Source organism: Mobula hypostoma, chromosome 5 (assembly GCF_963921235.1).
Source record: "Mobula hypostoma chromosome 5, sMobHyp1.1, whole genome shotgun sequence".
NCBI lineage: Eukaryota > Metazoa > Chordata > Chondrichthyes > Myliobatiformes > Myliobatidae > Mobula > Mobula hypostoma.
Window position 1 is genome coordinate 165,605,432 of NC_086101.1, and position 24,385 is coordinate 165,629,816.

At 39.0% G+C, this 24,385-nt stretch overlaps 1 protein-coding gene across 7 annotated transcripts in view; it reads right to left on the reverse strand.

Annotated features, from left to right (window-relative positions):
* LOC134347141 (homer protein homolog 1-like) overlaps positions 1-24,168 on the reverse strand; it is a 102,921-nt gene extending 78,753 nt beyond the window's left edge. Inside the window, exon 1 of one of the 7 annotated variants that reach the window (XM_063049326.1) lies at positions 1,553-1,995. In XM_063049326.1, the coding sequence (XP_062905396.1) occupies positions 1,553-1,608 (56 nt within the window). In that variant the 5' untranslated portion in view covers positions 1,609-1,995. Of the gene's footprint in view, positions 1-1,552; positions 2,120-8,290; positions 8,399-12,605; positions 12,776-23,685 lie in introns of those variants that run through there. The other 6 variants (XM_063049328.1, XM_063049327.1, XM_063049323.1 and 3 more) reach the window with 6 other exon arrangements.
* Positions 24,169-24,385: the final 217 nt, after the last annotated feature.

The following is a 24,385-nucleotide window of genomic DNA, read 5'->3' on the forward strand; positions in this document are numbered from 1 at the left end:
ACACCTTTGAAATCATAAACGAACAGAAACTTAACAGGGCCAGCAACACATACTGCAGATACAAGAACAGGCCAGAGACTGGGAATCTTGAACCCTTTACTCCAAAGCATTTACCAAGTTCCCGAGGCTTCCCTTTGAACAAGTACATTTATCACATGAAGAGTGATAACTTATCAAATTCAAGGACAATTACGTGCCAGCAATAAATGCTGGTATGCCAGTAATACAATGATTCTGCACATTAATACAAAAGAAAGTATTTTAAATCTCCAATGGAGCCAATAGAATGACAGTTTTAAACTGATAGTCCATTTATCGGAAGTCATTTTAGGATACCAATGATTTTGGCTATTCCACTTTCAGAATATTAAAAGCAAATCATGAAAGCCTTTAATATTTACAATTGCTTAGCAATGCAGTTTCAAAACCTGGTAAAGATGTCAAATTGCCCATTCAGTTCACTGCAGAAAACTACAGCTTAAAGCAAATGCTAAAGCAAGGCTTTCTTTCAATCCTGCAAAATTGCTACAGTTGACTGGAACTCAGCTGTAATCCTAATTACTACAATGAAAGATCCTGGAAGCTCCAGTGGAAGGAAGTAGGTTGTTATTTACAAACCCAATGCATTTAAAATACTTTTCACACTAATCTTTAATTGTGTGCTTTGAAGAACATCCTAAAGCAATTTTTTTTTAATATATAAAGACTGACCTCAGTTTACTTCCCCTCTTCCAAATGGACTATTTATAGAATTTCTTTCCCATCATTTGCTTACTTCAAAGTTCCCACCACTTCAGTAAAGCTACATTAAGCCTCTCCTTTCTGCACTAGCAAACTCAGTAAGCATGATTTCTTCAGTTTAGTCTCATGAAGTTATTTGATAAATCAAACATTACTACTGAATAGCTTTAAGCAGCTCGTCCAGATTATTGAAGCTCTACAAGTAAAATATTAACTTAGAGTAGTAACTTAGAGAAAATACTCCTTTCTCCCTTGGGATGGAAAGGGACTTTCTGCCACTGAAGAGTGCCAGCTACCTGTGTGTGATCCCATTTAACATGGGATAGCTATTGTACAACAGCTACAACAGTATCATGGAGCACCACAGTACAGAAACAGGCCCTTTGCCCCATCTGGTCCATGCCAAACTTATTCTATCTAGTCCCATCAACACCTGGGCCACAGCCTCCATATCCCTCCCATCCAATCTTCTTTGAAATACGTATTGCAGTCTTAACAGAACAAAGATTTTGCCTGAAGGTGTTGCATATTTTAGAACACACACCCTAAGGAACCCTGCCCACAACAAGTGCACAAATGCACAGACAGAGATCCATAGACTGTCACCCCCCTCAATGCCTCAGTAAAGCAGCCAGAATAATCGAAACACGCCCCCCCCCAACCTCACTGCAGGCAAAAGATAAAAAGCCTGAAAGCACATACTACCAGGCCTGTGGGCAGCTTCTATTCTGCTGTCTGTATCTACCTCGTTACCTGCACTGAACTTTCCCCTGTAGCTGTTACACTTCATTCTGCACTGTTATTGTCTTACCTTCTTACAACCTCGATGCAGTGTTGTAATGAATTCATCTGTATGAATATGAACATTATGAAAGTTTTTTCCACTGTTCCTGAGTAGATGACAATGCGCTCTGACCATCTGCTCACTAAAACAAATTATCTACACCTGCAGACATATCTTCTGCTCCTCTGTATACATCTGCCCTTTTCCTCAACTGCATCCCAGCAGACCCTAGCGCTTTTTGCTGTCTCCTTTTATTCCTCTTCCTGGTTACTCTATTCCCTCTTCCTTTCTGCCCTGATTCAAAGTTTTAAAGTGCATTTATTATCGAAGAATAGATAAGTTATACAATCTCGAGATTTGTTTGCTTATAGGTAGTCGTAAAGCAAGGAACATGAAAGAACCCAATTAAAAAAGACCAACCCACAAAGAAAAAACAAATCATGCAAACAGGAGCAACAATGGCAGCATTCCAAACCAAATTGAGTCCTCAGATCCAAATCCCCATAGCAGCCCAGAATAGGCCCAAAGCCTCTGTATTCAGTTCATCATGTTAGCAGGGCTAATCACCAGAAAGTTTGCAGACATGAAGTATAGTAGTGGGGAGCAGTCTCACAGCCTCAGCTTCACGGAGAGAGGGACTGCCAGACTCTATGGGCCTGCGTTTAAATTGTTCGAACCTTGCACCAGGACTGACTCTGGTGTGGTGAATTGTTCTGTGCCTCTATTTTGCTGCCAGAGAAGGCATTCTTGACCTCACCAAATCGGCTCAGCACCTAGAAAAATCCAACCTCTCCTGACACCATGCCTTCTGGTCTACCTGGGATGGCATTTAGATTGTCTAAACAGCAGACTGTACCTCATATTTGGACTGGAGCCTTGCTGTGGCGAATTGCTCCAGGCCTAGAGCACACCACCCAACGATTCGTTTCAGACCTGGGTTTCACTGCGAAGAAAGCTGTTCTCGACCTCTCCAAATCAGCTCGGTGCTTAGAACGATTCACCCTTGCACCCGGGCCAGCTGGACAGGCATTGGAACTCCTCTGTTCCATCTTTTCCCCTCTGAATTATTCACTCCAACCAGCACAGCTCCAACTCCATCCATTTTGCAGCGCACCAGCAGGTCACAGCTCACAAATTCACCTTGCCTTTGCTCAAATCTTCATTGTTTGCGGTGATGGTTTACCACAATTGACTTACAAAAAAATGTAATTAAGGTTTTTAATTGAATTCCTTTGTTTTCGAACCACACATCTTCGGCAGCGCCATCTCAAACGAGCTGGGAGAATGGATGTCTGTTCACCCCCAGTCCTCTCACTGACTGCTGGGGCTCATTCTCTCCAGGCATTGAGCAATGCCACCCAAAGCTACAGTCTCGGCCAGATGCATAGGAAGGAGGCTCCTGGTTAGTGCAAAAAGCAGCAAGAGTAAAAATTGTGCTGTCTTCAGATACCCTGAGCATAGGGCCATTGCCTTGGCTGGATGAAGTAGAATACTCTCTCCCGCCTGCAGGAAGAATAAGCAATCTGGGGGGAATCGCACACTGGGACACAACAGGAGACAACATTGTTTGTACCTGGGACACATTAAAACAGTGCAAGGGGCAATAGTGTCATATGATTATCTGAGGGTGGAGAAGATGAGAAAGAGGAGATAAAAACAGAATGGTAACAAAAATTCACTATTGACGGATTGAAAAATCTTGACTATAATTTTTTCCATCATTGGATAGAGTTCCTGCGGCACATTTTGTTGGAAATTAATGAGGATCAAGGTGTACCTATCCATTATTGCTTAAAATGAAATTCGGGCCCTCCAGCCTTCAGTCACCCACCCCCCGCCCCCCCCCGCAACCCCTCAGCTAAGATCCAAATTATCCTCTTTAGAGACAGTATCTCCATTGAAATCAATCCCTAGCAACATGAAACCTCCATATTTAACATTCACATTTAACTCAAATTTCATTTAAATATTGATGAGATGGAAAATAAACCTGCAATAGTAATTATTATTCAGTATTTAAAGTAATTTTTGCCCTATACAGTCCATTCGACAATAGTTTTACCCTGATAACTAAAACCATAGCAAATTTAACCATTTACATTCTGACATTAACCTTTTTTAAAAGAACTCTTCTTTAAAAAAAAAGGGAGTGTCCATTATTAAGGACCTCCAGCACCCAGGGCATGCCCTTTTCTCACTGTTACCATCAGGTACGAGGTACATAAGCCTGAAGGCACACACTCAGCGATTCAGGAACAGCTTCTTCCCCTCTCCCATCTGATTCCTAAATGGATATTGACATTGGACAGTGAACTCTTGGACACGACCTCACTTAAAGTATATATTATTTGATTTTTTTTTCACGATTTTTAATCTATTCAATATACATAGACTGTAATTGATGGATTTATTTTTTTTCTTCTATATTATGTATGGCATTGAACTGCTGCTCCTAAATGAATTTCCCAACACATGCTGATGATAATAAACCTGATTCTGATGCTTAAAGACAAGAGTCTAGTAAAATGAACAAACCATTTCCACACAAGCAAATATTTGTAATCAGGAAGAAAGTTCTAGAAGGTCATAATGCAAATATACTCATGGACATGACATCATTGACAGCTGCAGTTGACAGATACAAATTGAACAGACAGGGTTAATCTCAGTTTTGCAATCCATCACTCCCTGCTTTGTTACATTAAAGGCCACAAGTGCGGTTAGTAAAGTGGGAAATTGCACTGGATGCCAACAAGCAGTTAATCATTGTCTTGCTTATTAGTTGCTGACTGCAGCACATTATCACTTAAATTGCACTGTAAAATCGACAGAAGGTCACCACACAGCAAAAATGTTTTAAACAGTTGGTATTTATTTGGTGGCACAGAGAATGGGGGGGGGGAGACACACAGAGACACAACAGTATCTAAAAAAAATAGATCATTGTCTTCCATCTAAAATTTGATAATTTTGAAGTAATCTGAACTAATCAAAAATGTCACTGTTAAAATATACTGTGCAAATATGCATATTGCAGATGTTTGAATATTAGTTACAGTACAATGGATTCCAGTTAAATGGGCCATCGGTTAATTGGGGCAGATTCTTATTTGGGACATCTCTTAAAAAACAAAAAAACATTTGAGAAAATAGCCAGGATTCCCTTCATTAATTTGGGACACTATGCCACTTAAGACCACAAGATTCTGGAGCAGAATTAGGCCATTTGGCTCATTGAGTCTGCTCTGCCATTCAATCATGGCTGATCCTTTTTCCCCCTCCTTAGCCCCAATTCCCAGCCTTCTCCCCGTAATCTTTGATGCCATGTCCAATTAAGAATCTATCAATCTCTGCCTCAAATACACCAAACGACCTGGCCTCCACAGCTGCCTGTGGTAATAAATTTATTTGATAAAGAAATTTCTCCACATCTGTTTTAAATGGATGCAATCTTGAGGCTGTGCACTCTTGTCCTAGACTCCCCCACCATGGGAAACATCCTTTCCACATCTACCATTCAGGCCTTTCAACTTTCAAAAGATTTGAGATCCCCTCTCATCCTTCTAAATTCCAGCAAGTACAGAACCAGAGCTATTAAACATTCCTCGTATGATAACGCTTTCAATCCTGGAATCATCCTTGTGAACTTCTTCTGAACCCTCTTCAATGTCAGCACATCTCTTATTAAATGGGGAGCCCAAAACTGTACGTAATACTCAAGGTGAGGCCTCACCAGTGCCTTATAAAGCCTCAGCATCACATCCCTGCTCTTTTATTCTAGACTTCTTGAAATGAGTGCTAACATTGCATTTGCCTTCCTCACTATCAACTCAATCTGCAAGTTGACCTTGAGGGTAAAATTGCATCTGAACTTGTGCATGGAAAAAAAAAGACACATGGATTGTAAAAGGTTGGCCATCCCTGATCTAAATCACTGATATGCACCACAAAAAGAAACCATCCCAACAATGACCCCTGCAAAACACCACTAGTTACTGGCAGCCAACCTGAAAAGGATCCTTTTATTCCCACTCGCTGCCTCCTACTAAACAGCCAATGCTCTAACCATGCCAGTAACTTTCCTGTAATGCCATGAGCTAACTTGGTAAGCAGCCTCATACATGGCACGTTGTCAAAGGCCTTCTGAAAGTCCAAATATACAACATCCACTAAATCCCCTTCATCTATCCTACTTGTAATTTCCCTCAAAGAATTCCAACAGGCTCATCAGACAGGAATTTCCCCTAAAGAAACCATGCTGACCTTGTCCTGTGTCACCAAGTACTCCATAACTTCATCCTCAACAACTGACTCCAACATCTTCACAACCACTGAGGTCAGGTTAACTGCCTATAATTTTCTTTCTGCTGCCTCCCACCTTTCTTAAAGAATGAGTGACATTTGCAATTTTTCAGTCCTCAGGCACCATGCTAGAGTCCAATTAATTTTTGAAAGATCATTACCTATGTCTCCACAATCTCTACCACTACCTCTTTCAGAGCCCTAGGGTGCAATTCCTCTGGTCCGAGTAACATGTACCCTTAGGTCTTTCAGCTTTTCGAGCACCTTCTCCCTTGTAATCATAACTGCACTCACTTTTCTTCCCCCACACCCTTCAACATCTGGCACATTGTTAGTGTCTTCCATAGTGAAGACTGATGCAAAATACTCATTTAGTTCATTGACCATCTCCTTGACCCCTGTTATTATTTCTCCGGCCTCATTTTCTAGCAGTCTGACATCCACTTTCATCCCTTTTATTATTTTTTTAAAAAACATTTGGAAAAAGCTTTTATTATCTACCTTGATATTGTTTGTGAGCTTGCTTTCACTTCTCATCTTCTCCCTCCGAATGATTCTTTTAATTGCTCTCTAGGTTTTAAAAGCTTCCCAATCCTGTCTTCCCACTAATTTTTGCTTTGTTGTCTGCCCTCTTTTGCATTTAGCTTTGATTTTCCTTGTCAGCCACCGTTGTACTATTTTGCCACTTGAGTATTTCTTTTTTGGAATACATCTATCCTGCACCTTCCTCATTTTTCCTAAAAATTCACACCATTGCTGCTCTGTTATCATCCCTGCCAACATATCCTTACAATTTACTTTGGCCAACTCCTCTTTCATACCACTGTAATTTCCTTTACTCCAATGAAATACTGTGTCAGACTTTCTCCCTATCAAATTTCAAGTCGGGCAAGGAAACTGTTGCTGAACAGTTTCTAACTAGTGTCAGTCGCATGCATGTCGTGTGGCCGTAAGACACCACTGGTATTCCTTCGTTATGATTGCATCGATGCGTTGGGCCCAGGAAATTCTTAGATGTTGACACCCAACATACTCTCATTCTTATTTCCTTTAATAATTTCTTGATCATCATTTGTAGAGAATTAAAACACATCCAATCCTCAGGCTTGCTGCTTTAAGTATTCAAACGTGCAATTTTAAGTATTTAATACCATCTTAATTGGTCCAGTAACCCATGCATACTACTATTAGCAAAAATCTGCTATTTTTACCCAATCTGGCATGGACTTACCGATGCCTTCAGAAATGGACTAAGCAAGCCATCCAGATCATTAGTTTCCAACTGGCCTGAACAGTGATACCTAGATCACCAAATGATGTGCAGATTCAAAAACTACTTGGAGAATTCATGCCTGCCTTTGAGTATTCTAATTTCTGGAATAAATCAAGAAGTTAAACTAAATACAACAGGGCTTCTCAAGTAGAAATTCCCCGTTGATTAATTGAGTTGGTTGTTGTTCTTCAGCCCAACACCCCTACTTGGACAGAGGTCGCCAACAGCAGCTCACCAGAGTCTTTTGCCCTGGCCAGTCTTTCAAGGTGTAGCCCAAAGATCCTTCCTCTCCAAGGGATGAGGTCTTTGGAGATTCTGCAAGTGCTGGGTTTTTTTATGGGATAGTTTTGCTCTCCCCATGTCGTCCTCCTTTTGCAGCTGAACTTGGGACCATCCATGGTAGAGTTAATGACAAGGCTGGCAAGCACTAATCACTTACAAGTGCACTAGTCATTGCCCCCATGTTACTTAGACAGCGCAGAACAGGACCCTTCTGGCCCAACAAGCCCCTCCTCCCAGCAAACCACCTATTTAATCCTAGCCTGATCACAATTTACAATGACCAATTAACCTACAAACCAGTGGACTGTGAGAAAACCAGACATTCACAGGTTTGTAATGTAGTTACAAATTCCTTACAGACAGTGATAGCATTGAACTCCAACACCCCAAGCTGTAACTGTGTTGCACTATTAGTTTCAACTGAAATCAAAAGCTAAATTTCAATAGCACAGAGACTAATATACATCCACACATTTAGCACTGAAGGCCAAAGGGAAATTCCTCCCTCACTTATGGTCAAAATATTTGTTGTTTAACCTCAATTGAGATGGCTCCTTAAAGCACTGAATAGATGTACAAATTCTCAAAAGGTATCAGAACTGGTTTAAAAAGTTATAAAATATGATACCATGGGCTTCATAATTAGAGAGAGCAGAAAAGCAGGATGGCATGTTAAATCTGCAGCAAACACGTGTAGCTTCAAGGATAATTTTGTCCTTTTGACTGTGTGCATTTCCTCCAGATGCTCTGGTTTCCTCCCACATTCCAGATGTACGGTTAGGGTTAGAGAAATGTGGGCATGTGATGTTGGAGATGGAAGCACAGAGACACTTGCCCAGCACAATCCTTGTTGATTTGATTACTACATGAAACATTGCCACTGATGAACAGCATCCAAAGATCCTCACCATTCAGGTCCTGCTCTTCTCTTGCTACTGCCATCAGGTACAAGGTACAGGTGCCTCAGGACTCACCACCAGGTTCAAGAATAGTTACGACTCTTCAACCATCAGGCTCTTGAACAAAAGGGGATATTACACCCATTTAAGGACTCACTTGTTATTAAATGCTTGTTATATATTATCCGCATTTTCACAGCTTACAATTCCTGATGTTTATGGTTTACAGATCCTGTTTAGTTCTAGAGCTTTGCTAAGTTTGCCCACAGAAAGAGAGTCTAAGGGCTATATGTGGTGACATGTACATACTCCAGTAATAAATTTTACTTTAAACTTTGTACTTTGATTTGATGCAGATGACATATTTCACTTTCTTTTGATGTAAATGCAACAAATAAAACTAATCTTTTCTCATTACCATACTATGAGGAAGAACAAGCAGCTTTCAGGCAGTGCTGATGGGATTTCCCTCAACACGGGGCTAACAGATTGCAATTGTGGACAGATTGAGAAATTGTGGTACTGTAATTTTTTTTAAACATAGAAAGGATTAAGAGATTTGATGGAACTACTTAAAATAGTGAATTACAAGATGAAGTAAATAAAGCCTAAATAAATTATTTCAATGAAGATTTGATGAGCAGAAAATACAAACTCGATGACTGGCAAAAAGATCCCAGGCTCACACCCATTTCTCAATAAACTTCATGCAGGAACAGGAGGCTGTCTTTTACAGCAATTTTATCCTTAGAATAGTACAACAAACATGGACAGAAGTATTGATTTTGGATAAAATAAGGAGGTAGAACTAGTTCGCAGACAACTAATTCAGTCTGCAAAATGTTTTCTTTAAAACATTTAGAACATGACAACTATATTACTGAATCATTCTGGATACAAGAAACTACAAGGACTTACTGATTGAGATTGCTACCCAACAAAACTTCAAGCACTGTTAATAAATAGCAACTGCAAATGTTCACTTTGGACTTTGACACAGCAAGATTCTGAACTATTATTGGAACAGAATCATATTACATTTTGAACCCATGCTTCAAGCAAGATTACTGGTTTGTTCTCAAAGCTCTACTCAGACCATGTTGTTAAGTTGAAGTGATTCAATTTAATTATGTAACCAAACTTTTAATATAGGAATTCAAGTAGCACATGCCATTTATAAGACTCAAAATGCTATTCATTGGCAGGAGAAAGTTTAAAAACAGGGAATTTAATCTTTCAAGAGTCAAAATTGTTTTCTTCAAAATAAATGCTTTACTGACTACAACCGGAATTATAGCGAAGGACTCAGCAGGTCAAGCAGCATCTCTGAAACCAAATCAATGGGGCAACTACATTTTTCAAATATGCAAGATGATCAAACTGCTGGGTGCCCATTAATTTTAAATTCCCCATACCATGCTTACCTTGGCCACCATTGTTATCCTCCCACACAATTGAGATTAAGGAATTGTACTTCAGTTCTTGGTAAATCAATATCCAGTACAATAGGGTTTAATAAGCATGGGGACTCCGTAATGAGAACCACAACTTCATATGATTCAGCTATTGCTATGTTTTTATTTAACCATTTAGTCTCTGCCCTCCACTCTACAGACCTTTTATCGTTTCTTCTACACCTTAAAACATGTCATCACTCTGACTCCACCTCCCCATGATAAACTCCAAGATCAATGACCCAAATTAAACATCCCTCTCCAAAGCACTACCCAACTACTGTAGATACGAGTTTTTTTCTATTTATTTCCAATATCCTGCATACAAATTCTACAAAGTGAACTGTGAGGACTTCTGTTTCCCACTAGTTGCCATTTTAAAAAGTAAAATACAATCTTCAAGAGAAGGATGGATGCAATGCGATTTCTGCAGACAAAAAGGTACAATGGCATACTAGCACAGAATAGGTTTACAACTGAACCACACAGGAAGGACAGCTTCTTCATAAGGAATCACCCGGTGCAGTACAATGCTTGTCAAGGGATTAAATCTTGTTAGATTGAGGCTTCCTGCTGCTTGCACTGTTTTCTGACTTTTTCTTCCCATTTCAGCTCCAGTACAACTGTACTGCAACTTGCCAGAAGTGCAACTGAGGTTTGGAATATAGAGTAAATGACCCAACACTACATGTTATTAATGGGATACGATGGTTGAAGAAAGAAAATCAGAAGAGTTAATTCCAAATTAAATGGAAAAGAAAATTTAAAAAACTAGAGGAAAAGTTAAAATTCGATTTATCATTCAAATGTACACATGAAACAACTTCTCAGGACCAAGGTGCACAACACAGTACGTAAAACACACAAGTAACATTACCACAAATAAATCAACAAATAATAAGGTGCACAATATCAAGCAGTGACTTGAAATCATAAGAAAGATGTAAAGGATGAACGATTACACCAGTAGTTGGAGCCAGAGTGGCCACTTCATTTGGAAGCACTACCATCTTAGCTACGAGAAGGGAAAATAGAGGACACAGGAAAACGAATTTCATTGGAAATTTCTCTGGAAATTTCACCCCAACACCACTAATAACATCATGTCAGTATTGTCTGAATACTCATCATAATACTACAAACTAACTTCTTCGGCTTTTGCCTAAAAAATGGACATTAAAGCTTTAAGGGCACTGAAAATTGACATGAGCATCAGGGTACTTCCATATGCTTTTCTACAATACCACTACAAAATAATGAAAATTTATTTTTTCCTGTATTTTGAGAATTTTGTTTTCTTCTTTCTCTGATTTAAGTGTTTCTAGAGTGATCATGAAGGCATGAAAAAAAAATGCAGTTGCATACCTATGAAATGCTGGTGGAACACAGCAGGCCAGGCAGCATATGTAGGAAGTACTACTTCCTATAGATACTGCCTGGCCTGCTGCGTTCCACCAGCATTTTGTGTGTGTTTGCTTGAATTTCCAGCATCTGCAGATTTTCTCGTGTTTGTGTGGATATCTATGATTTTACTTACTGGCATCTTTATTCTGGCAGACCTCCCCTTCTAGATAATCTAATCCTGAACAGTAGTAGATCTTTCAGAATCTTTTCCTTAACAATACCAGTGACAACATGAACACCACCTACTCTTATTCATTTCCAACATATACAAGAAACAACTGGCTGCAAATTATGCTAGCTGGTTGATGCTCATTTGGCACAGATACTAAATATCCTACATCAGCTACTCTAGCCACCAATTTATTTAGGTCACTGATGGGACCAAAGCTACGACAAACATTTGTATTCAATCATTCTTATTATGCATCAATGTTAAGTCTGTGCATAGGTTATAACTGACAGTACTCAAGGAATAGCAATTAGTAACAAGCTTCAAAACTGAACCAAGCTAGGTCAGACAACTTCTATAACTGAAAATAAGAGGTAAAGAAATTATTACAAAGACAAATGGAAACTTGTTTTTCAATCTACTATATTAATACAATTCGTGATACTGCTGACAAGTATAAAACATCAGAAGAAAGATGAAAACTCACTTCTGTTAACCAAATCTGGTAAAACATTTGAGAAATAAACATCAAGCAACACACATAAAAGTTGCTGGTGAACACAGCAGGCCAGGCAGCATCTCTAGGAAGTTGCAGTGAAAACAGCTCTTCATGGAACTGATTGCTGTTCGAAATGTCAGCCTGACTGCAAAACTGTATTATAACAATGTCTTTATCACTGTTCTGATCTTTAATGGCAATGTTGGACACACAGATTAACTGCGGGTCTAGATTTTGTTGAAGTCTTGTTCCTGATATTGTTATGTCTCAGTGCCTGATGTCACAAGTGAAGCTCTGGAGGAATTATTAGGCAGGAAGAACATGTCACTATTTTCAAGAAGTCAAGTAGCAGTTACAAATTACTTGCTGAAACGTCGACTGCATCTCTTCCTAGAGATGCTGCCTGGCCTGCTGCGTTCACCAGCAACTTTTATGTGTGTTGCTTGAATTTCCAGCATCTGCAGAATTCCTGTTGTTTGAGAAATAAACATAACAGATTCAGTATTCAGCTAGTGGAGAACAAGGGCAGTAATCAAAATGGAATGCAGCTCTGGAATGAGCTCTTATACCAAATTACTTCAGTTACATGCCAGTTACATCTTCCTAATCTCTAATCAAAATGCCAAATATCTAGGGATAAGCAAGCTGCCAAAATTCAAGAATTTAATCAAAAAATTAATTGAAATGCAAGATTTAACATTGTTGCTAAAAATGTGCACAAGAGTGCTTGAGGTTATATTTGATTGAGACAAAATAATTCAGCAAGTTGAAACTTTTATTAATTCATCTGTTACTTACAGAGCTTTGTTGTTATTCCAGCTTCTGAAGTCTCTTGTGCCTCCACTAAAGGAATGTCACCTTTTCCACCCACATTCCTTCATCAATCTGTTAGATTAATTTAGCGGTCTGATAATGTAGCTAAGTGAAACTTCCAATTACCACCAATAACTTTTAAACAATATTCATCATTTACAACTTAATCTTCACCATTCACATACTAAAGTTGGAATCATATTTTAAGTCTAAAGTTGAGTGACCTCTTCAATACTTGCTAACTATATTTGAGTCCACCTGCAGTTTGAACAAAAAAATACATTTGTGTAACTAAATAGCAGGTTCTGCAATCTAACAATATTAAATTGTCAGCTTTTTCAGCACTAAAATAACAAAAGCCAGTATTTCAAGTATTGTTTCCATGCAGCTTTTTCATTAACTATTACATTAACTATTAAGATTCAAGACTCAATCTTTGACAATATTATGTGGTATTACATATAAAACTTAGCCCTTTGTTTTCTAAAGTAAAAGCGGATTTAGGAATTTCTTTTAAAATCAGAATTCTTGTATTTTAACAGACATTTACTAACACTAAAAATTAACAGATATTAGATTGAATTTAAATAAATGGCCAACTGTGCAGAGAACATACAAATCAAACAAATTGTGTCACAAGTACAAATCCTATCCAAGTGGCAACTATAGCAACCATTGCTGTTAATTTGCTCTCTTTTCCAAGAAGTCTCTCCTTTTCTGTTGTTACCAGCCAGCTCTGCGAATAATTCCCACAAAACTTAAACTGCCAACAACTGATTTCATTGAAGAGGAAAAGGTAGACAAAAAAAAAATGGAACAAACTCTGAGGTACACATTAACAAATGCCATTTATGAGAGATTATAAAACAAGACTGGCTGGTTAGTTATTTTCACATTCCTATGAACCCAGCACTCAAGTAAATTGCAGATAACATCCCAAGAGTGAATCTAGAATCTTCTCCTTTTACTGCTCAACGGCACAGAGGAAAGCTATTTACTAATCAAGTTAATGAGATCCACAAGAACAACAGTTCACAACAAAAACATGAAAGTTGCTGAGAAAAAATGACTCACAGCTTAGGAAATGTTATGTGAAATCAGTTTTCTTTTGTAAAGCATTTCTGCTGGCTATTCCAAATACTTATTTAACCACTTAAACTTTACTGTGAAATCCAAGTGTAACTTTGTATACTTATTAGGTAAAGCTCCTTGAGTGTTTGACATTTCATATAATCAAAATGACTACTTTGAAACTTTTTACTGTGTGGAACTTTCAAAGCAACTTTGCGTGACAACAGTGCTCTGGATCATTTCCTCATCTGTTGCCATATAAGAAACATAGAAACATAGAAAATAGGTGCAGGAGTAGGCCATTCGGCCCTTCGAGCCTGCACCGCCATTTATTATGATCATGGCTGATCATCCAACTCAGAACCCAGCCTTCCCTCCATACCCCCTGACCCCTGTAGCCACAAGGGCCATATCTAACTTCCTTTTAAACATAGCTAATGAACTGGCCTCAATAGTTTGCTGTGGCAGAGAATTCCACAGATTCACCACTCTCTGTGTGCTGCAGATGTTTGAACATTCCGATGGTACTTGCATTAGACAATGCATTTTCTTCTGCATTTCACTATTCAGTTTACGCAAGTTGCTTTCACTAGAATACTGGCGGCATGGTTGTGTAGCAGTTAGTGCAACACTTTACAGCTCCAGCTGTAAAATCAATTGGGATTCAATTCCCAGTTTCGGTTAAGAGTTTGTACATTCTCTCCATAGCTGCAGGTTTCCACCTGCTCCAGTTTCCTGCCACACGCTGAAGAAACTTACAGGTTAGGGCTAGTAAAGTGTGGGCATATTATGCTGTCACATGGCAATACTTGCGTTTTCCCAGAATGTATTGGTCGTTGACACAAACAATGCATTCATCTCACTATGTCTTCATGTACATGTGGCAAAAAAGCTAATTTTTTTTCTCTTGATACAAAACTAATTAAATTATGGTCTGTTGGATTTAGTGCATGGTTGAGCATTAACTGCACCGGAACTACAATAGGAACCTCGGCTGAAAAGATGAATGAGGTGAATATGAAAGTGTATATTATTTTCTATGGTATACCCAAGGACATGTGAGGTAATGAGGAACTCAGCAGGTCAGACAGCATCTAGGGAAAGGAATAAAGAGCCAATGTTTCAGGCAAGACCCTTCATCAGGATTGAAACACTGTCAGAGTTTGGTCCAAAACTTCGACTCTTTAATCCTCTCCATAGATGCTGCCCGACCTTTTGAGTTCCTCCAGCATTTTGTGTGCATTACTCTAAATTTCCAGCATCTGCAGAATCTCTTGTGTTTATGATATCTGAGAAAATACATAGCCAAAAATGCTTCCATTGCATTTCTAATTCTTTGTAAAATGAATAAAAAGTGCTAACAATTTGGTTCAGTTGGTAGTATCTTTACTATTAAATCAGGAGACAAAAGCATAGATCTATACTAATTACACAGCTTATAATTTTGTGCAATAGCCAGTTACGATGGCACTGCTGAACACATCCCACAGCTTCCTGGTAGTCAAAAAGCTAAGAAATCTAACTAATAACATAAGTAAAAATATGTTTTGAGGTAAACTGTGTTAAATTATCGCTGTAAACAGTGAAGGGGCGAGCGATGGCAAGGCAAGTTCGGTGGATGAATAATTGCAGATGGAGTTCCGGTGTCCGCACAGCTGGCCTGGGAATGAAGCTCGATCATTCTGGGAGCTCTAAGGAGAAGATGGCGCACAGGCAGAGGAAATTCAATTACAATGCTCGGACAACTGGCCCAGGTGCGAGATTGGACTGCACTGGGCGCTAAGCTGATTTGAAGAGCTTGAGAGTGGCTTCGGGTGGGCAACGAAACCTAGGCTCAGAGCGAGGCACTAGGTGGCATGGTCTAGGCCCAAGGACCTTCACAGCAGTGGTGCCCGGGTCCAAGTGCAAGGTACCTTACGCTGTTCAGACAATTTAAACACCAGCCCAGATCGGAGGCGAGAGCCGATTTTGCTCGCTGTCCGCGATCCTCAGCTCTCTTTTGGTCAATTTAAACTCCGGCCCAGGCAGACCAAAAAAAAGAGGGTGTCAGTCAGCATAGTCAATTTCAGTCATTGTTTGCAACGGTCATCTCCTTGGCGCTGAGGCTATGAAGACTGCCCCAGCTGCTGGGCCTACTCCAGACTGCTCTGGGGTTCGGATCTGAGGACTCAATTTTGGTTCGGAATACTGTTGTTCACTTCAGTTGTTTGCACGACTTGTTTATTTCTTTTTTCTCTTGCGCATCAAGTGTTGGTCTTTTATTTTTATTGTTTTTTTTCCTTTAATTTGGGTTTTTGCTTAATGGCTATTTGTGAACATGCACATCTCAAAGTTGTATAATTTATACATTCTTTGAAAATAAATGTACTAGAGCTTGAACAGCACATCGTGGTACAGTTAATTAAGACCCATTTGCTCAATCTGATGGCACTGGTGGATCACACTTTCCAAAGGGGAGCAGCAGGTCTTTAGGTGCCTTGGTTTAATGTTTTCTTCTCAGTCATGAACAAAATTTTCTTCTGTCCAGAATGCAGCAAGCATTCGACTCGAAAGAGTAACTCTTAGTAAGAAGTCCTTTGGGCAGTTCTCAAAAGGATAATTCCTTTTGACAAAATACTGCTCTTCCCCAGATTCCTTTTAAATTTGTGAGTAACTATACTAATGATAACCCAGTACTCATTTCTTCAATCCAAATAACTCTCAATATCTGTTAAAGTGATATCAACTTTGATTTCCCAAAACTTGAAATTTTAGATTGAAATGATGAGAAGTCTTTAAATACTTGAACATGATAAAATTATTGCTTTATAGATACTCAGTTCAGAGAAATTTTCTATAATTTGACAATGTTGGATTTAAAGACAAAACATGCATTAATTTTCCCAAGAGACGGGAGATCAATTTTTTTTAGGCAAATCTCCCTAAAGATACCTACCTACTACACAAAGGAAGTCGTGTACTAGAGGAAGTACCTTTAGAAAATCCCTTTTTACTACAATTGAGGAAGCAAGTGGGCTTGGCTGAATTGATGGTTCATTTGAAGGTTTTACTTTACCTTTCAAGTTATTATAAAAACAAGCCAGAGGAAAGAGAAACATGGGAGTAGAGAAGGTTAGCAATGCATTCAGAGGCTGCTCAAAAGGTAACCATTAAACAATGCAATTGTAAAGGTAATTCACAAAAGTGCAAAGCTGCATATTAATTGTCACTTTTCCAAAAAACTTCATTACCTCAAGTAATCTATGATCTGCTAAGAATTACCAACTTCCAACAATGGGTTTATAATCGAGGGTACATATTTAACATTAGCTAAAGCAGAAATGAAAAGCTATTATTTTAAATCCCCTCAAAACTACTATGATCTGCAATACATGCCCATTACGTGTTATGGAAGCAGAATCAGTAACTCTCAAAATAGAGCTGGTGGACATTTATCGGGTTTCAGTAAGAAAGCAGGAGAGTTTGACTAATTGGACAATTACTTACAAATGCCAGAACCCACATGGTAGACTAAATGCACTACAAGAATCAACAATCCACATTAAAGCACAACATGGTACAGAACTTTGACATTTTTATTGCTTATAACAATGGTGAAAACCATCAGTTTAGATATTAAACTGTAGCAGTCATATATTAAGCCAAAATCATATTCAGTAAAGTATATAAATTATGTTTTTTGTGGTTTAAGTCAAAGATGTATCATAACAGATGAGCTTAACAATTATGAAAGCTTCAGTGAACAAATCCCACAGCTTTTGTGGCACTACAGAAATGCAAGGGAAACAGCTACTGAAATAACTCTCTCCAAAATAAATTATATTTGATTTAGTTCCTTTGTTAAAAACTACAAACAGCTAGAGGTATGGTGAGATTAATAACAATATGAGAAAATAACTTGGTCAATCAAGGTCAAATTCTTGTAATATTTTCCATTTTTTGTTCTATAGGTAAAGCATTACAGAAACTAATTTGACAGTGTTGCATTTAGACTTCGAAAATTATTTTATGAAAATTTACCCCACATTTATTCTGCCATGAAATTTTCAGTACCAGTTTATGCACAAAATCTTAAATCTTCAAGCTATCATCTTTGACCTATTGTGTCCAAAACGGAACTCTTAAGCCAAAATCTACCTGCTGGAAATGTGAAAAACAAGAACAATACTGAATATCTTTGGAGACTGAGAGAACTAATGTCATCAACCCAAAACATCAAATTAATTGAAAAGCTGGTTATATTATGGGACACAACTTGCAGGCTGGAATTGAAATTTCCACAAGAAATTTTCAAATTTAATCAACCAAAAAACAGTTATTGAGTCTTGTATATTCTCATACCACAATTACAGATTTCCAAGGCTTCTTAAATCACAGATGGCAAATCATCCAAACACTGGTGGTTAAACTACATGTAGAAACAGGTAATGATGCTCTTTATGGTAGCATTACATTATGGAATAAGATTTTTGAATTCTATGTTGGATCACACCAGAATTGTGACTTGGGGAAAAAATAAATCAGGGTTTATCTTTTTTTTTGGTTGAAGGCTTCCACAGATGAGGCACAGCAGGGAAGGAACTAATCTAAATTATAGAGCTGTAAGTAAATGGTCTCATAGATGGAGAGATGATGGGTTAGAAATTCAAATCAGTGTGAAACAGCATACCATCTCTGTGAGAAGCTTGGAACATACTGAATTGTGATGGAGGGGTTAGAGGTGGTGGCTTGGAAACAGTTTGAGGCAGGGACTGAAAACAATGACTCTCAATTTAAAAGATCTTTAGTTATCCATTATTGCATAGTGAACAAGCAATGTGACAGGTTGGATGCTTTGGAGGAGCCAAAAGAACTTATCATGAAGTGCCCTCTGCACACATGAAATCAAGCATTATATTTTCAAGCGATGCTGCCAGGGATGCGATGCCCTATTGGCCAGAAACACTACCATTCATAAGAATGCCTGCCAAAAGAATAAAGTGTGGCAGATGACAGATTTATTGAACAGATTAACAATGAACTGAATTTACATAGCCCAAATGTTCAATAAAGTAGAAATGACACAATTCTCGCCTTTCGTCTCTCCACCTCACTCATTCCAAGATGCTATAAGACCCTGTTGCATATGAATTTCTTCTGACCAGAAATAGGCAATGTATACAAACTCAAAATGAATCCTTCAATTAGATAATGAAGAATATTGTGACCTAGTTACAAAGAAAAAGAAACTCAACTACTGTAAGCAAAAGTTAAGCTGTAAATTAACATGTACACTGACCTCAGTATTTTCATTAACTATTTCCAACACAATAGTGTATCTTCTGTGAGGAAACACAACTGCCCACACACATTACGCCTATTCCATTAATCTAATTTAGTTCAGTTTTCTGTTTTTAACAACCTAATAATGCCCTACAATATTGTGAAAACTTAGCATTCTATATAAAAATGCAAATCTTGGAAACACAACCCAAAGAGAAAACGCAGGCTCATGTTTTAACACCAAAACAAGATGAGCAATTAGCCTTTGATGTAGCAGGCAAAAAAGTCAATAAATGATCTTGCATATCTTACAGCATTTCCAAAGGAATTATGGAGAACTGTTAAAAATCTTCAAACTCTCAGATTTGCCATACATTTTCAGTATTTTCTGTTTATCCTTTAGAGATGTTGCTTATTTCAAGGAATTTCTATTGAAGAAGTAGCTTCCCTCAGTATATCAGATTTACTTTGATGGAAAATATCAGCCTTCCGGATACCACTGACCAAGACAATACATACTACACCCAGAATGCAGATCAATCTAGATAACTATATGTGTTCCAGTTCATGGCTGTATTGAAACCATTGGATCAATGACTATGAGAGTCCCTGTTTCCAGCATTTCAAGACAAGACAATTATCCCCCTTTTCTTAAAAAAAGCGCATGATTGTAAATGAACTCTTTCCTCCACGATCTATATCTTATGAACTATTACCACTTTGCCTAACCGCACAGGAAATACATAAATAAGCAAGTTGAAAAATCCATCTACCTTAAGATAGTAACAAATCCTCATTTATCCAAGTGGAGTTAAAATTATCCATTTACAGGTAAACTTACTAGATGTATTTTCCTGGTATACAGTTGCTTCATTTAGTCCCACAAAAGACTCATTGTACTTTGAGACAGTATACTGTTAAGGGCAAGACCCTTAGCCGTGTTGATGAGTAGAGGGATCTTGGGGTCCGAGTTCATCGCTCCCCAATAGCGGCTACACAGGTTGATAGGGTGGTTAAGGCAGCAAATGGCATCCTTGCCTTTATTAGTTGAGGCACTGAACACAAAAGTTAGCAAAGTAAGTTGCAGGATTATAAAATTCTAGTTAGACCCCATCTGGAGTACTGCATATAATTGCCCCATTATAGGAAGGATGTCACGGTTTTAGAGAGGGTGCAGAAGAGGTTTACCAGGATGCTGCCTGGATAAGAGGGCATGTGCTATGAGAGACTGGACAAACTGGGTTGTTTTCTTTAGAGCGGTGGAGGCTGAGGGAGATCTGATAGAGATTTCTAAGGTTATGAGAGGCAAAGACAGTAGACAGTTTCTTTTTCCCCAGGGTTGAAATATCTAATACCAGAAGTCTTGCACTTAAGGTGAAAAAGAGATGTGAAGGGCAAGCTTTTCTCCATTACACAGAGTGGTAGTTACCTGGAACATGCTGCCTAGGGTGGTGGTCAAGATAGTTACCTTAGAGACTTAAGAGATAGGCACACGAATGTGAGGAAAATGGAAGGATGCGGACATTGCGCAGGCAGAAGAGATTGGTTTAATTGGATATTTGATTACTAATTTAATTGGTTCGGCAAGATATTGTGGGCTGATGGGCCTGTTCCTGTGCTATACTGCTCTACATTCTATCTATGTTTATTTGTTCTGCAAGAGTTAACAATGGACAGAAGTGTTTTCAAAACAAACTTAAAAGCCTAATTGGATCTTCCAAAAATATTTCAAATGGTCACACACTGCCAAGTGTGAAGTCCATTTAATAAAATTGATCTTTCCATTTGTATTTTTATAACATGTCAAAAAAATAAATATCAAAGTAATACAGCCAGCTGCCTTTCAGTGTCAGAGAGGCAGTCTCAGTCCTCATCTTGGATGCTGTGTGTGGGGTTTGCACATTCTGCTTGTAACCCCCTGCATTAACTCCCGATGCCCTGGTTTCCTCCCACACCCCAGAGACGTACTAGGTTAGTAGGTTAATTGACCATTGTAAATTACCCCCCCAAGTCTGCATGTGAATGACAGGTTCTGGTGGAGCGTACAAACATATGGAGAGAAGCAAACACAGGAATACTGCAGGACCAGTGAAAATAGGTGGTTAATGATCAGCATGGAATTGCTGGGCTGAAAATCATATGAAGGGTTGGCACATAGGTAGATCGTGAAGAGGGCAATTAGGCTACAAAGGGATATAGTTAAATGAATATGTTTGGCATATAAAGTATGAAGTGAAATCTTTTTGGCAGGAAAAATAAAGCTGCATATTCTCCCATTGGTGAAGAAGTGCAAAGGAATCTGCATGTGTGTATGGTTCCCAAAAGGCTAGGATGCACATACAACATGCAACTAGGAAATCTAACAGAATATTTGCAAACATAGGTGCTTACACTCCATATAGCATATAGGGTATTGTTGAGAGCGTTCAGAGGAGATTTACAAGGATGTTGCCTTGATTGGAGAACATGCCTTATGCGAATAGGTTGAATGAACTCTGCCTTTTCTCCTTGGAGTGACGGAGAAAGAGAGGTGACCTGAGAGAGGTATTCCTCCAGGGCTGAAATGGCTAACACGAGGCGGCATAGTTCAAGATGCTTGGAAATAGGTACAAGGGGGATGTCAGAGGGAAGTTTTTCCAGAGTGGTGGGTGCAGGGAATGCACTACCAGTGAAGGTGGATACAATAGGGTCTTTTAGAAACTCTTAGATAGGTACATGGGGCTTAAAAAAAGAGGGCTATGCAGTAAGGAATTTCTAGGCAGTTTCTAGAGTAGGTTACATAGTTGGCACAACATCATGGGCTGAAGGGCCTGTAATGTACTGTAGATTTCTATGTTGAGACTGTACAGTACTGGACTCCTGATTCAAGGACTAACACAACTGCAATGGAAATATTATAGCTACTGAAACCTACAAAGAGTAGGTTGGCTTTTGAGAAAAGGTTGGATAGGTGAGACATGTATTTGCTGAGATTTGATTGAAAAGGCAGATCCCCAGGTGTCTTGACATGGGAAAACTGAAGAGGATATTTTGTCTGAAAGGAAATCAAGCACTGTTTGGGATCATTCATTCAGGACAGATGAGATGTTTTCCCCACAGAACAGACTTCGGAAATTTCTTTCTCCAAGAGCAGTGGTAGTAGAACCTTTGAACATTTAAGGCTAGCTTATATGTAGTTGAGATGAACTAAGATTACAGGAAAATACAGGAATGTTATTTTGAGGTTACAATCAGATCCAGCATGATAAAACAGGCTTGAGGGTCCAAGCGACCTACTTTTGGTTCCAATATGTTTGTTCTGAAGAATACAATATGAATGGATCATTCGATAGAAAACTACAGAAGAGGCTTGTACTCAAGGAAAATTGAGAAGTACTACTGTTACACATCACCTGTAAGGAAGTTACTTAAATTCCCTCCAAGACAATTGTCATAACTATTTGCATGTAGCAAAAACAACCAAGCTATGTAAATGCAGGATGAATTGTTATTAAAAACAAGGTAACATTATTAATCAGTACATTCAACACAATGATAATGCAAACCTCAATTGTAGAAATCTGCATCTGGATGATATTATACACTTAATTTCACCACCCATGCACTTTTTGTTTTGATTCCTCCTTTTGTGTAAATTGATCTTCAGAACTTAAGAGTTGAAAACAAGTGCAAATACAAGCCTAAAGTTCATACAGAATTTGAATTCTTGGTGCATTTGAAAATTTTATACCCCAAATTATACACAAATAACCATTTAATAGATAGTTCAAGTTGGGTTTTCTGAACATTACTTTTAAATGACTCAATCTTAGATGTTGAGAAATTTGGTACAAGTATAAAGTTTTACTTCTAAGAATGTGTGCATTTTACATCAATACAATTAAGCAAAATGTCACTGAATTACAAGTTTCACTCATTTGGACACCTGAAAATTAGTCGGGGTAGGCGTTGCATCTGAGGGAAAAAGTCAAGTGCAAGAAAGACAAATGCATTGAATAGCAACTTTTCAAATACTGTTTGGCAGCCGGGTTCTGCAAAATAAATGTAGGACTTTGTTTTTAGAGCAAGTCAACTTGGATTTAATAATGTGATTATAAAATATTTAAAACTTTATCAGAGCTTAAATATGTATATGAAAATATGCAAGCCCGTTCAATAAACCGAATTCTCTGGATCGAATGGAACGAATACTTAGAACAAGTTTTATTTTTAAAAAACGAGCTTCTCGTCCTCGGTGAATGCTAGATGTGGTAAAATTTATGGAGAATATTCAGAGCTTTCTACATAACAAAGCTGATTAGGATGATGCCTGAAGTTTCTTGGGTAGCCACAGAAAACTCGAGTTAATTTTCGAACTTACATTATTTGAATGTCACCCCGTATTTTAAATGTAAGCGATGACTTCGCAGATTGACATTTGACAGACCTCGTTGCTTCCCGGACTTACCAATATGTATTTGAAATTACATTAATATACACGAGGGGAATACAGCTAGTTATTAGTTTGAGGAGGCTGTACAACTGATCCTCGTCCGCAGCTACAAAAGTGTCAAGCGCCTGAAACACCTGCGTCAGCGACCCAATATTGCCCTTAAAGCACATTAGCTTCTGAACAGTTAATGGGGGTTGGGGTGAGAGAAAGGGAACTGAATTGATTCAAATAATCTCGATTATAGAATGCCGCTTGTTCGCTCTAAATATGTTTACATGAATAAGAAACCAAATATCTCACCCCATTTTTCCCTCCCGCTGAAGACACGCCGATTCTCCGCTTGCAAAGAGTGTTTCTCGTTTATTGCGTTAACGATGGAGATGATGCAGGGACCGTCCGCTCAGAAAGACATTACCATCATTAATTTCATCCCCGCAGCAGAGGAAGAGCGAAGGAGTCGACGGCCACCTCGATAAGTCCTCCAGGTCTCTCTCCGGTTTCAGTTCCTGGAGGAGGAGATGGACGAGGGAATGGTGGGGTGGGGGGTGGGGAGGGAGGAGGGAGTGAGGAGGGAATATCGTCGACTGCGGCCGGGGGGCTGGAAAAGGCAAAGGCGGGGAGTGACGGCAAGAGCTCTCCGGGTCAAGATTCCACTCAGGCGGCGTTGGCAGCGCAGCCTTCCATCTCTTTGTCAACAAGCCCCCCACTACAGTTCCACTCACTCCATAACACGCCGGTACTTCTGCCCGTCCATCCTCCGTGCACCGGACCTTTAAATAAACGTCAGCACGTTGCGCCGTCACCCACCTCTGACTCGCCTGCCTCGTTCCAGCCCGTCCTGACGTCAAAGCCCAGCAATTATACGATGACGTCAGGCCTGCTCCCCGCACTTACTTCTAATTATATACACAGCATCCTGTAATTTAAATGCCCTATTTTGGTTGAAGAGCCACCCACCAGCACATTGACAGTGTTCCAGCCAACACAACAGAAAGTTAGG